The 15,125-nt window shown below is 40.5% G+C and overlaps 2 protein-coding genes across 2 annotated transcripts in view; one reads left to right on the top strand and one right to left on the bottom strand.

Moving 5' to 3' along the window:
- Window positions 1-15,125, bottom strand: part of ANO6 (anoctamin 6) — a 140,052-nt gene that overhangs the window by 24,038 nt on the left and 100,889 nt on the right. Inside the window, exons 11-15 of the mRNA XM_081821539.1 lie at window positions 9,989-10,131; window positions 7,586-7,663; window positions 3,180-3,405; window positions 1,958-2,127; window positions 1,655-1,752 (exon numbers count right to left, since the gene is read on the bottom strand). Coding sequence (XP_081677665.1) covers window positions 1,655-1,752; window positions 1,958-2,127; window positions 3,180-3,405; window positions 7,586-7,663; window positions 9,989-10,131 — 715 coding nt within the window. The remainder of the gene's footprint in view (window positions 1-1,654; window positions 1,753-1,957; window positions 2,128-3,179; window positions 3,406-7,585; window positions 7,664-9,988; window positions 10,132-15,125) is intronic.
- Window positions 1-15,125, top strand: part of LOC102738489 (protein SCAF11) — a 534,109-nt gene that overhangs the window by 503,985 nt on the left and 14,999 nt on the right. The gene's annotated exons all lie outside the window — the stretch shown is intronic.

The raw sequence follows: 15,125 nt of genomic DNA, 5'->3' as shown, positions 1-15,125 counted from the left end.
AAGAAGGGTGATAGGAAAAAAAAAATCCAGTTATATATAGTGGGAGGAAAGACTTTTAAAAGATGGGGGTTTTTCATTTCAAAATTAAAGTTGTTTGGGTTTCTGGCTCCATGTCCCAAATGTCAGTAAAGGCTGCTTGTGTGAGTGGTTTTGGAGGACACTGAGGAGAGGGGCCATAACCGGCATTTGGGTTGGCATAAGCAGAAAGTATAGATGTGGGAGGCAAGACAGAAGAGACATCAAAAGTTTTGTGAGAACAGAAACTCAGAACCAGAAATTATCTTGACAAGGTATGTGGGGTAGTCAGAAAAATGGTCCCCCAACAGATATCCACGTCCCACTCCCCAGAACATATGAATATGTTATGTTACATGGTAAGGCAGAATTAAGATTGCAAATCAGCTGACATTAAGATAGATTTTCCTGGATCATCCAGGTGGGCCCAATGTAGTCACCAGGATCAATCAAAGGGGAAGGGAGAAGGAGGGAGAGAGCTAGGAGGATGGGACTACAGAAGTCAGACACACAGAGCCACACCGCTGGCTTTGAGATGAGAAAAGAAGCCATAAACCAAGGAATGTGGACAGGTCCTAGAAGCTAGAAAAGGCAAAGAAACAGATTCATCTTAGAGGCTTCTGAAAGGGATATGGCCCCTGCCAACACCTTGACTTTAGCCCACTGAAACCTGTGTCAGACTTGTGACTTCTAGAACTGTAAGATATTGAATCTGTGTTGTTTTGTGTTTTTTTTTTTTCCATTGTCTTCCCATTACCATTAGGTTGGTGGTAATCTGTTTGGCAGCAATAAAAAAGGAATATAATAAGCCCCCTGAAAATGTGCAGAAATTGAGATAGCACTGGACTATTCACTTTGATATAGGATAGGGCTTAAGTGAAGATTTAAAAGGACAGTGTGACCTTGGCTAACATGTGACGCTCTCATTTCTTAGGGAAAGAACAGGAAGTCAAAACATTTGTCGTTATTATTTTAGATGATTATCTCTTAAAACGTTATGTAATCTTGTGCCTTAGGACCACAAGAGAACTCCTGTTGAAAGCACATGGATTTGGAGTCCTAGGATCTTGGATTTGAATCCCACAGTAGCCTCTTATGGATAGTGAGAACATGGGTAAGTCATGTAACCACTTTAAGCCACAGAATCTTCATTTGTATAAGGGAGATAAAAATAAAGACTGTCTGAAAGATTAAATGAGAGAGATCTATCAAGCACTTAATACAGTGACTGGCACATACTAGGAACTCAACAAATTACTACTGTTGATTTTTAAAGCATACTATAAGGGAGGAGAAAGTCATGAGAAGTTGGAGAAATACTTAGTTCACAGCCCCAACGAAGGTCATCTCTCCAAGAACTAGGATCAGTTTGCTACCAACAATGGGCTAACAGGCATAAACTGTAGCAGATGGGGATTTAAGTTAAATATAAAATTTTTTTCTTTGTAACATAATTATTAAACACTGGATATATTTACACCTTTGGTTGGACCATCTTGTCTGGAGACCTTTAATAAATAGAGTTTACTCTATTTTAGAGGGGGGCATGCAGCTGTGTGAACACACAGGCAAATGATTTGGATGGGTGGGCTGTTCTCTCCCCAGTCATAGCCCCAAGATCACACAACTTCATACTCACGGAAGTAACACCTCTTGTATGTTATTCCAGATTGCTTTGCCTCCCATGATTATCGTCAGCTGTGTTGTCAGTTCAAGGAGACAGCCACCTGGGTCACACTGGAATATTACAAAGAAAATCCCATTTAAATTCTAGATGGGTCTAACATGAAATTGAGTCATTAATTTTACTTTTTGCTGATATTTATTCTGTTGAGGTGAAGAGAATCTCAAGAATATACAGTGAAGAAACTCTTCATTGGGCACCCGGGAGAAAACATGAAGCAGCTTAAATTGTCAAGAGAACCCAATTCTAAGTTCATACCTCTTCATTTCTGTATTTTCCCAGCCAATAGACTGGGTCTCCCGGATAACCTACAAATTTGCCCTTAAAGAATGCGATGTAGAAGCATGAAGAATAGTAGTTGACAAACTGGAATAAGAACATCTTCATGGTCAGGCTGTTCTCATAATCAGTCTGGGTCCTTGGGAGTTCTGTAGTTAAATAAAGGTAAGATTTTAAAATTGTGAACAGCTTTGAGACCCTAATCAAAGACACTGATACATGAGTTAACATGTTTTTAAAAAAATACAATTCACACTGTTTCCGTTTAAGCTGTTTTGAATTCCTTAATATAGCTACTGTGTTAATTCCAAGTTTACACATTGTTATGAGTCCTCCTTCCCCCTTCCGCCAAGAATACAATATCCCATATGGCAAAAATATTCAAGGATTCCTTAAAATTTACAAGCCCAGTGTTATCAAATGGACAAGGCTGTGCTCTCTCAGGTCTAAGTGGACAAAAAAATTATTTTTGAACAGCCTGCTAAATGATACTCTCTTGTCTTCCTGAATTGCAACAAGGTAGGACTGTTGAAACAAACAAAACAAGGGAGAACTAGTTATAAGCATTTGGAGAAGACAAAACAGGTCATCCTTCTAGTTTAGAATTTAAATCAGTCTGATCATTTTCAGAAGATGACCGCTGAGCAGACCATTCGGACAATGACCCAGGCATATGCAGCATGTGGGGAGTGCTTAACTCTGACCACTAAGCAGCTGCCTGGGATACAAGCCAGGGAGAGAGAAACATTTATTACAAAAGCGGGAGCTGATGAGAACAGAGCTATATTAATATGAACAGCATGGGGGGAAGCCACGCGACAGTGTGATTACTTGTCCTCTCAGCAAAAGAGGAGCATATTTGCCACTGGAACCATGACCCTATTCCACTTATTTGCAATAAAGAGACTATTTACTTTCAACAATAGGGTACGTGATCTAACGTAATTGAAAATATTATTCAGCGCTGATCTGTTTACACAGAGCTTGGACATTATAATGATTGTCTTTGCTTTGTCCCTTTTGCTAATGCAAAGCTGTAGATAATTCATGTCCCACACAAGTTCGATAAAATATGTTTACACTTGAAATTTTCTAAAATTTGTAACATACTGAAATTGAAATGCCTAAGAGACACAGACTCTCTTTTTCACCAGGTTCTAAAAATGTCTTACAAATGACCTAAGCTATAATAGGACCTTACCAAAATTCGTAATCATGATGGCTACTTTTTCATATATGATGTTCAGAATCATGATGATGACAAAGCTGATGAGGGAAGCTGTGATAGACGTGGCTGTCTGTGGAGTCAGGTACTTCTGGATTGAGTCTGTCCCATTTAAGGTCTCGGGAAGTTTGGTAGAAAACACAATGAACACTGAGAGCCTGTAGACAATGATCCCGATAACGGAAGCAATGATCAATAGGATCTGGAAGCACAATAAACACAGCAATATGAGCTTCACGAGTAGTATTTTTACATTTCAAAATGCACCCCTCTGTGTGAATGGACAAGGTGCATGTGTGAAGTGACAGGACTCACACAACTGCCATGAGACAGGTGGAAATTGGTCATGTTAAATTTCAAAAAAGGGAAAGGAATGATGGAGGTCAGAAGAGAGTGTATCCACTGAGGGAAAATGTTAGCAATGGGAGAAACTGCATAGGGAGGGAAGAGTACATGGGAAGCCTGTACTTTCTGTGCAGTTTGGCTGCAAACCCCAACCTGCTCTAAAAAAGATTAAAAAAAAAAAAAAAAGAACGTATCTTCAGATGAGGAAAAAGCAGAATAGCAGAACCCGTGAAAACATCTTTCCTACAATTACGGCATTCTGTAGGGTATGCATTAAAGTTTTTGCTTAATTATCATCCATTAAGGGGACATGTTTCTTTCCAACAGAGAACCTAACACTGGTTCAAGGGTCAGTAGAACCAGTAGGTGCTAGCTTCTGTCTTAGTCACCTGCACAAGGTGAGATTCTGAACAGGACCAGGGAGGCTGCAGACGTGCCCGGAGGGAATTTGGAGAGGACAGCAGTTATCGGCTGATGAAAGCTTCACACACTTTTCACCCTTAGATCTTAAGATCTGAAACGGGCAGTGATTCATACCTGCATGTGCACAAGATTCATTTCACTAATCTGTTGTATTTTTGCCGGCACAGACCCCATGTCAGTGGGGGGGTGGCGCATCTGAAGCCCAGTTTGTACGTAGGTGGTAGGATGTCACTTCCTCGCTAGGCAGGTTTTCTCCCGCCCCTGAGTAATGCACACCGAAGGGTACCCTTTTTAAACTGTTTTCCCTACATCTACTTTCTTGGACTTACTCCAAAGCATGCAGTCAATGTGCCCGACTGCTTGTGATGACTGCTACCAGAGAGAAAAGCTACCGAGAATGTGTATTTCAGGGCCAAGCAAATCATGTCGTGTTGTTTACAGCAACAGAGGGAGGCTGGTTTCCACCTGTGGGGAGATTTCAGGTGGGGCCCCGGAGCCAGGTTCCTGCATTGGAAGCCCAGCTCTGCCTCGAGCTGTAGGACCTTGTGCAAATTATTTAACCTTTGGGGCTTCAATTTCTTTGCCCATATAGCGAGGGATCCTATTGGGAAATAACTTACAGGATTGTTGGGAGGATTTAATGAGTTACTCCAGGTAAAAACACTTAGAACATTAAGCCCAGGCACATGAAAAGTACTATATAAATGGTAGCTGTGAATATGGTGACTGAAGTGTTAACAAGATGCTTTTCTTACTTTTAAAAAGCCATCAGTGTGTAGAGAAGGCATGATATTTCCTCTTCTAATTTCCCTCATTATCTCCTTCCCTTCACAGTTAGGGCTTAATACTTGTGAAAGGAATGACATGTTTGTGTGCGTGAGTACATGTGAAAATTAGCCCAGGCAGAGAAAAATGTATTCGAGAAGGTATGTCCAGCCTTCCTCTCTGAGCACAACAAACATAGGCCATTTAAATCATACATATTTTTTTAAAAATCTCCATAATAATTTTTTAAATTACTAAGTAATTATAATAGTTGAGATTCTTTAAATGCTTACTCTTCACCTCAGCACACACATATTTTTAAAATCCTCAACCTCAGCCCTATGAGATAGGTAGTATAGTATCTTTTACAGCAGAAAAAAGAGCCACAGAGATTAAGACTTGGATCCAAATTAAGCAACTAGTAACTGAAAGAACTGAGGTACGTGGAGACTTCAGAGTCTACATGGCACTGTCTCCTCCATGGGTCAGGAAATGATTTCTAACTCATTTCAGAGCTTTTACAAACTTAATATGTTTCCATACTTCTTCAGGGCACTTGATAGGTTCAGTATTTCTTCCCGGGAGGAAGATTTTCATTCTCAACTTCCTTATGCATCTTTTCTGATTATAACTTTAACATATGATCATAGAACATTTGAAATTACTCCATAGTGGACACTGGTTACTTTTGCTGCCTTGGATCTGTTCCCAGTCTTAGAAGAAGACCCAGATTTTGCTTTGGGGGAATAACCTCTCCTTCATTTTCAGTCCTATGGTTTGAGCTGGACAGTCCCCCTGTTCCCCCAGCTTTACAGGTATATCCTGATTGGTTTGAGACAAACAGGTATCTCATCCTCTTGGCCTCAGCAACTGATTCAAGGACTGACAAATAATTTACTAAGAGCCAGTGGGATGTGAGGAGAGATCTGCTAGTGCCTATGGGAAAGAGAAGCTTGCTCTGTCAATAGAGGAAGCTGCTAACAGAAACCTCTCTTGGCTTGCATGTGATGTGAGATCTGGAATCCTGCAGCCATTCTGAGACAAGGTAGTGCCTACAACCACCAAGCCAGGAGACCACTGGACACAGAATGAAGGCAGAACAAAACACACAGACCATGGTGTCATCTGGGCTGCAGTTATCTATCCTTCATGGAAGCCATACCTCAGACCTGGGATTTTTAGTTACAGGAACCAATAAATGCTACCCACCCTCACTTTGTTGTTGTTGTTTAAACCAACTGGAGATTTTCCATCACCTACAACTAAACGACTCCTAACTAATAAAAATAAAGAATAAAAAATAAAGAGAAAAATCTATGTACTATCTATATGTAGGCATAATTCCTTCAGAATTATGCACTGTTTGCATATTAAAGATGATGTTACATATTTTATCCTTTCCTTAAGCCTATCATAACCATAACATTTTTACATGTCATAAAATATTTTCATGAACATACTTTCTTATTGCTATACCATATTCTACTGTATGAAGGATTAGAAGTAGGATATTTTGGCTGAGATATTTTTATATATAATAATGCATACAAATAAATAACAGAAATAAATGTATATATTTGTAATAAATATATGACTAAATCTTTACTGACTTTTCTTACCATTTTGAAATACTTCCTTATTAAAGGTTTTTAAAAGCTGAATTAGTAGATTAAAGCACATGAATATTTGTGACTCATGAAACTTACTACCAAACTGCTTTCTAAGAAGTCCAGGGCAGCTTAAAATTCTCAAAGCCTAGGTAGGAGAGTAGCTGATCACTGCACTTCATCCTCACAAACACTAAGCCTTCTCACTTGAGAGGTGAAACACTGTATCTCATTTAAATGGGCGCTGATTTAATTAGTATTGAGCTCTGACATTTGCCAGGGTATTTTTTCTTTTGTGAAAGGGTGTTCCTGTTCTCTGCCTCCTTAGCTCTTGAGATCTTTGGTGTTACCTTACAAGTGATCTGGACTTCTTATGTATTGAAGGTATTAACCCTTTGCCCTTGTTAACAAAAATATCTTCTGTTTTGTTTAAGCTTAGAATGCTACTGATGTGTAGAAATCTTTAAAGATTTTCCTCTGAAACTTCTTCCACTGCTGTTATGTATAGAAAGTTTTTTTTTTAATCTAGAGATTGCATATTCATCAATATTTATTTCTGGTTTGTGGTGTTACCTTTTGAATATTTCTGGAATTATAATATGTATTCAAAGTATGGTTTTAATTTTTATTTTTTTCCCAAAGAGCTAACAAGTGTTCCACTGCCATTTATTAAATAATCCCACTGAGTTATAATGCCTCCCTTCTCATATATTAAATTATTATTGATATGAGGGCCCATATCTGGGCTTTACATCCTCTTTTCTAATTTGGCTATTCTTGAGCCAATAAAACTCTCAATATATTACTAATTATTATATTACTACCATGACTTTATTAATAATAAAACCCAAAATTAATTTTATAAGTCCTGCTATTTTAGAAATATTATCTTTTTATCTACAATCATTTGTTTCAGTCTTCTTTTATATCTTTCAGTAGTTTTTATGTTTTCTTTGATAGTTCCTATTATTTTTTAAGGCTATTCCTAGACATTGTATTTTAGTTGCCTCCCATTTGGTTTCTTCACCAGAAACCGGAAAATCCGGACCCACTCATCTGATTTAAACAGATGAGGTGAAAGGAACTGGAAGAGCCACCGCGAGTGGATAGATACTGAGAGCCGCTCCATGTGGTGGCCGAGAGGTTCTCTGGAAACAATTCTATGAGACACAGAGTTTCCAGCTTGCCTTGAGTTTCCTGGATATTTACAATTAGATATTAAAAAGTCTGTGATAGACTTACCCAGAATAAGACAGCACTTGCACAGAGGGTTATACGGACACATTTTCCCCAGGTAGTGAAGGGTACACGCTCGTGTTCCTTTAAAAAAAAAAAAAAAAAGTTTGGTCAATCAAAGGAGTACTCTGGTGAAATGATTTTTTTTCTCCTGATTGGTCTCTAAATCCTAGGCTTAATTTTTTTAAAAATTAGTTTTCAAACATAGCCCCCTTCCTCATAACTGAATTTTTTTTTTTTTTTTTGGTTAATTTCAAACATACGCACAACAAGGCATCTGCAGTGCTCATTTTAACGTCTTCTGAAAATGCAAGCATGAATAATGAACTGTTTATCTGCCATGACCTTAGCTCAGGAGCCTGGGTATCTGACAATGCTAAGCTGTAGAGCTACATTCCTGAGCTTGTCTGAGATGTTAGACAGGGCAGCAAGGACGGCATAGAGCCCATAGAGGACAGGAAGTTCCACGGGTGTCTGCAAATACTAGGTATCCACTATGTGTTTCTTGGTTGAGCTTTATATATTGATTTGGTATAGCTATGAATTTTTAGAGTTTCCATGGCCTATAAGAATATAAGTTTTGGGGCGCCTGGGTGGCTCAGTCGTTAAGCGTCTGCCTTCGGCTCAGGTCATGATCCCAGGGTCCCGGGATCGAGCCCCGCATCGGGCTCCCTGCTCCGCGGGAAACCTGCTTCTCCCTCTCCCACTCCCTGCTTGTGTTCCCTCTCTCGCTGTGTCTCTCTCTGTCAAAATAAATAAATAAAATCTTTAAATAAAAAAAAAAAGAATATATTTAAGTTTTAAGAGAAGAGATCAATACTTCTCAAGATTTACCTGGATTATACAAGCAACTGTAGCATAGTAATAGTTATAAACACTTACACATTTATTCTATGCCAGGTACTATTCTAAGTAGGTTCTACACATTAACTCAATTAACCCTTTACACAACCGTGTGAGGAAGCAACTCTATTATTCCCATTTTTATAGTTGAGGAAACGATGGCATACTGAAGTTAAATCATTTGTCGAAGATTATTCAGCTATTAAGTTGCTGTGTTTGGATTTGCAGGCAGTCTCATTCCCAACACTTCATTACCACACTCTAGGCTCTCTAAACCAATGGAGGATGCATTAGCAACAAAAGGAAAATGACCCTTCATCTTCAATTTTTTAACAAGCAGTGTTTCAAAGGAAATTTAACTTATTGGCAATTTTAAGTTACTAAATTTTCTTTTCTTCAGTACTTTTTCTATGTTGCCAATATTATAAGCTTTTTTTTTCAGTATTTAAAAGTTGTTTTCAACATCTAATTTTATCTAAGTTTCTGCTTTCATTTCTGGATGTATAGTCTTTCAACAACACATGGTTTGTAAACAGTGAGAGTGATTCATAATGGGAATTATTTGAAGCTTGTCACATTGTAAAAGACAAATGTCACCTCCTGTTGATAACTGAACCTCATTTTTTTCCATTTATAAAATGAGGAGGTTGAACTGCTCCCTCCAGTCCCTTTTAGTGTTGGCATTCTATACATCTGTGATTCAATTTATACAATCTATACTTTGGGACATTTTTCCGATGCTCTGGGTAAAAGCATTTTCTTTCCAAGAATTATTCGTATTCAGAATTGACTGTCCTTATGCTGATGACTGCAAGTACAATCAGCTCTAGATTTTCTGTGTTGATGGAAAAGAGCAATAATGCAGATGATTCAAAAATTATCTTTCACTGGCTTTGGAATATATATACATAAGAGAGAGAGAGAGAAATAGTTTTATTTTTTTATTTTTGTAGCAGCAGTAGCAGAAGCAAATTTACCTTTCCAATTATATAAAATGCCTCACACAGCCCTAAACATAGTTGAATTTCAATGAATGTTTCCCTTCTTCCTCTGTCCTTTCTCCAACTTTTGGATAACAGCTGCACAATCTTGTGTGCATCCCAACCAGAAGGTGGGGCAGTCACCGAGGCTTAGAGCAACACAAAGGGCAGCTCCTCTAGGATGAAAAAGGGGTTGTAATAATGTCTAATTTTTCTATTTTGCATTTTTTATCAATATGAAAGAAAGGACACAGACCAATGCATCTTTTCTTCTACATTTTATGTTGGAGTCTAATTTTTTTCCCGATTTTACTTTATTATGAAAGAAGGTGTCACATTTATCTCCTATGTCCACCGTTCTAAGCAATACTTCTTCACCTTGGCTGCATATTAGAATCACCAGAGAAGCTTTACAAAATCCCTGTGCCCAGGATATACCCCAGGCCACGAAGTACCACCAGAGTATATAGTGATGGGACCCGGGCATCAAGACTTTCCAAGGTCCCCAGGTGATTACAATGTGCCACCAGGGTTGAGAACCACTGTATAAACAGACTAAATTGCATCTACATAACATTCTCTTTACCTGAGTAATCTCATTGATCACCACGTGAGTACACTGTGCCTCATATTCTGGCCGGGGTTGCTCTTCCTGCTGTAACTCAACAGTGTCCCATTCGTACTCAAGTTCCGCCTGGCGCCGCTTCCAAAACTCCAAAAACAAGGTGACTAACAGAGAACACAAGCATGTAGCTCATCAGTGATGACTGATGTTTCAGAAATCTGTACCAAGTTATTAATTGTTCTAATTACCCAAAACACTTTTATACAGTCAGTAAAGTCTAACATACAGGATGATACTAACGTTTAAAAGAGAGAAGTTAACTTTTTTTTTAAGATTTTATTTATTTATTTTGACAGAGAGATAGAAAGAGAGCACAAGTAGGCAGAGAGGCAGGCAGAGGGAGAGGGAGGAGCAGGCTCCCCGCGGAGCAGGGAGTCCGACGTGGGGCTCTCTCCCAAGACCCTGGGATCATGGCCTGAGCTGAAGGCAGACGCTCAAACTGACTGAGCCACCCAGGTGCCCTGAGAGAAGTTAATTTTTTTAAAGATGACGTTGATAATTTATTCAACTTGTGAAAACAGACTACAGCCATGGGAAAGGTAATAACATGATGGGCAGAAGGCATGTGTGTGTGTCTAATGCTAAGGCGTCTTTATTGACCAGTAGTCACGCATATAATAATCGTCGGAACCAGGATTTGACCTTGATTCCAGCATCCAGCTTATTTCTACTCTGACTCATCACTCCTGGAAAATTAGTAAATGCAAACTAAGAAAGACAGATAACTACCACAATTCAAAAACAGTTTATGGTCCATCCATCTTTCAGCCTGTTCATCCCTACATCCCCCGCCCCCTCTTTCCTAAGGGCCTGGGGGGGCACCTTAGTAGTCCCCAAATCTCTACTTACCACCACCCAAGCCAGCCTAAATTAATATTCTTAAATACGGAAAACTGATATTTTTTTCAACCTTGTGTGAAGTATCAATTAGACTCTATGACATAGTTGTATAAGAAGGACACATTGGATTTTATAGTTGATCCTCAAATTTTCACATGCCTCACATTATTACAACCCCTTTTTCATCCTAGAGGAGCTGCCCTTTGTGTTGCTCTAAGCCTCGGTGACTGCCCCACCTTCTGGTTGGGATGCACACAAGATTGTGCAGCTAAAATAATTTTTAGAACTCTTTACTATATTTCAAAGCTTGGAACTTAAAATACTACACAGAAACAATATGAAATGTTGTTTGAAAATGTAGTTTCAGGGTAAATCCCTTAGACCCTCTTTTGATCAGACTGGTACCCCTGTGCCATTCCCATACAGAAATTCTGGATTTATTACTGTTCCACACACAAGTATTTTTATGTGCCAAAAAAGACACAGGCCCTGCTTCAAGGAGCTCCTAGGTGTGCAGAAATTATTGTGACGTGATAGTTACAGTAGACCAGTGAGGGCTATGATCAACTTAAGCACAGCTGGCTCTGGGCGTGGAGCCAGAACATGTGACCAACGTGTGGCCGAGGTTCTCTCAGAGAGATGATTGAGTTAGAGTTGATCAGGTGAAGGTGGGACATTAAGGCCACCTCCCCTGAGGGAGCTGCACATGCAAAGGCAAGGAAGCCAGAGAATCAGAGTACTTTCTAGAAACGGCAAATATCTGGAAGTGAGTGCACACTGTCACGAGGAGCGTGGGGAAGCCAGTGGAGAGATGACAGGGGCACATCACGAAGGACTCTATGCCTTAAGTTACCCTTTTGTAACTTCAAGTTAGAGGGGACACTGCAGGGGTTCTAGAGAGACTAGAGGCAGGGAGACCTGCTGGCAGGTACATGATGAGGCCTGCTTAGGTGGGGAGGAGAGAGAAGACAGCATGTTTGGCAGGTAGTTTAGATGCAGGTGTGTAAAGGGGAGGAAGAGGTCTAGGATGCCAACCGGGTTTCTGGCTTGTGATGCCCTACATTCTAGGGCCATTATCCATAATAAAAAGGGCAGTAAGAGGAGTGAAGCCAACAGGTTTGGTTCTATCAGGTGCCTCTGGGCCACAGGAAAGACACCCAGTAGGTAGGTAAACATCTAGAACTCGGGAGAAAGATCTAGGCTGAGCCGGAAACTTTTTAAAGCAGTAACTGAGGCCATGAGTGGATGAGATCACTAAATGAGGTGGAGAGGGGTAGCTCTCACTGCGGCTGCACATGAACAGCACTTGGGAGCTTTAAAAAAACAAAACAAAACAAAACACTGAGCCCAGGCACCACCCCTGAGTTTCTGACTTTATTGGACTAGAATAAGGCATGAGCACTGTGTTTTGTTTCTGCTTAAAAGGTCTACATCAGTCAGAGTTGAGAACTGCAAGAGGAGACAGCAGAGAGAGGCTGGCCCGACGTCCTGCAGCCCACCCGCCCATGGGTGGCCTGAGATGCAGGAGGAAATCCTGGGACGTGGCCGTGAGTGGCAGGAACTCCGCAGTCCCCGACGGTGAAGGCAGCTGAAATGGGTAAAGCACTTGCTTCCAGCAGTGTTTGTTTTGCGTTTACTAATTTTCCAGGAGTGATGAGTCAGAGTAGAAATAAGCTGGATGCTGGAATCGAGGTCAAATCCTGGTTCCGACGATTATTATATGTGTGACTACTGGTCAACATGTTCCAACTTTCTGAACCCCCCCATTTCCCATTCTGTGAAATGGGGGCAGTAGGACCTACCTCACAGGGCTGTTGCGAGCTTAATGACATCATCTATGTAAAAGCCCTCCCCCCAATTTGGAGGCAACTGCTATTACTCTCCTCATTTTAGACACAGAGAGAGAGAGGCACGGAAAGGTTAAGATACCTGCCCGAGGTGACAGTGTTGGAGGCCAGGCATTCTTGGCTCCAGAGCCCAAGCTGTGCTTACTCACTATGTGGTACTTCCTCAAGCTGCCTACCGCCAAGCGGTAATGGGGTATTGGAAGGTGAAGTCTAAAAAACCTTTGGGTATTACTTTGCAGAGTCCAGGGAATACACTGGTCATGTATTATAACCACCCACGGTGTTACAGTGATCCTGGACGACATCACTGCTGATTCACATTGCTCTGTGTCCCCCACTGAGGGCACCAGGACCTCGGGTGACTGTGTGCCATGTCAAACAGGAATTTCCTGCTCTGTGTCTTTTGATCTTTCTCCCTCTGGTGGGGAGCACTGTACTTATGTTCTCTGGCAAACCACACACCATGAGGCTCGTGTTGATTACAGAGACACAATTAGGACTCTTACATCAACATGTAATGAGAGAAGAGGGAAAGCTGCCTAGGACCTTGGGAATCAAGAACAGTTTGTCCTCTCAATCATAGTATCATGACATCTACTGGAGGGATGCACCACATGAAGAAGACAGCCACAGACAGCACTGGTGGTTACATCCAGCACTGTCCAAGGACAAGGGGCACACACTAGCACATGGTAGTGTTCCAGTTGCTATAAGTTTGCTGCTGGAGAGGCAAATTTTATTGGGCCTTGAAACTATTCAGACGTCTTTATTCACAAAGCTGAGTAAGGCAGATGAATTTGCTCAGCCTTTATTCCAACTTCCCAACTAAAAGACTAGGTTGAAAAAAAAAAATACATTTTTTTTTCAGACTCTCTTGCAGCTCGGGTTCCTGGTGTGATTTTATAAAATGCCCATCAGGTGCATGTGTGTGTCACTTAAATCAGAAACTGAGTGGAGTGGAGGCAGAGGTGGTTGCAGGAGCTGCATTATTTTGCTGATGTGGATACAGCAGGAGCAGTATAGTTCTGGAACTAATTGGCAACAGCTGTTTCCTGATCTCCAAGTATAGTTGGTTAGGGTACTGCATTCCTGATTCCCTAGCTCCCCATAAACCAAGTGTCTGGTGTTTTTCTGGAAACCACTAGGCCCAGCCCAGAACTCAAAGGTGAAAATTAAAAATGCAGCCGAGAGCCTGGAGCCAGGGAGAATCCAGTAAGTAGGTACAAAGTAACAAAGCAGTAAGGAGAAGTGGATGTCAAGAACTGGCACTTTAGCCTTGGGCTGGTGTTTAGGACTTGAGTCAGTATGAATGTGTTGGCTGGCTGGGCCTAAAAGGGTGGACATTATTCAGATAAGTACATGATTTGTACTACATTTATTACAAAAGGTTTTCGACCCTCAACTTTTATAATTCCTAGGGAGCAGAAACATAGTAAAAATACTCTGATCGATCTGAGCACACAGGAGATGCTACAGGAATATGAATAGTGGTGACATAAAAGACTTCACATGGTCCTCCTGCCTCTTTGGTTCTGCAATTTCTGATTTTCTGTAACAAGTTCAGAGCAATCGTTCTCATAAGGCAGATGTAGCAGGAAAGGCAATATAAGACACTTAAAGACTTCGTCATACGTACATATCCTTAAGGATACACACATGATGTCACAGGCAATGTTGAAATGTTTTCTGCATTCTAAAATCTGATGACATAAAATCAGCTCAATATGCTTAAGTCAGTTCTATAAACATCGTATAGTTAATGATCACAGAAAGCAAGGTTAGCTAGGAAATGGGAGGTTTGTCTTTCCAGTGCTAAAGTTAATTTATATTTTTGTTTTATTTAAAATGTATTTCGGGGCGCCTGGGTGGTGTCTGACTCTTGATTTCAGCTCAGGTCATGACCTCAGGGTCATGGGATTGAGCCCTGCATCGGGGTCCCCGCACACTGCAGAATCTGCTTGTCTTTCTCCCTCTGCTCCTCCCCCTGCTCATGCTCTTTCTCTCTCTATCTCTAAAGTGAATAAATAAAATCTTAAAAAAAATATATTTCTAAATTAGGCCTGTCAACATCCATTAGTATATGGAGTTCAACAGATGTGTTAGAATTTTTTACATTACAAATCAGGGCTGAGACAAAGGTTAGGATAATAAGTAAAAGTGAGCACCACCCATGTGTTCAGTACCTGGGCTCTTACTGGCGGGGGTGGGGGGGATGACATAGTTTACAACAGAGGAGTACAGAGGATTTTAATCCACAAATTTGATCTTTATTTTTCTATGTGTCAAATATTAGCTAGTTTTGGTCTCTAGCCAGAACATAGCTAAATGTCTGAAGGACAGTAACTTTGTAGATAAGTTTGGCCATCTTAAAGTTCGCTTTATCCAGGAGTGGCAACTAATCTCTAAAAAGT

The sequence above is a fragment of the Leptonychotes weddellii genome, chromosome 5, assembly GCF_054177405.1.
Source record: "Leptonychotes weddellii isolate Sample4059 chromosome 5, ASM5417740v2, whole genome shotgun sequence".
NCBI classification, from domain to species: Eukaryota; Metazoa; Chordata; class Mammalia; order Carnivora; family Phocidae; genus Leptonychotes; species Leptonychotes weddellii.
This window is presented reverse-complemented; position numbering and strand designations above follow the sequence as displayed.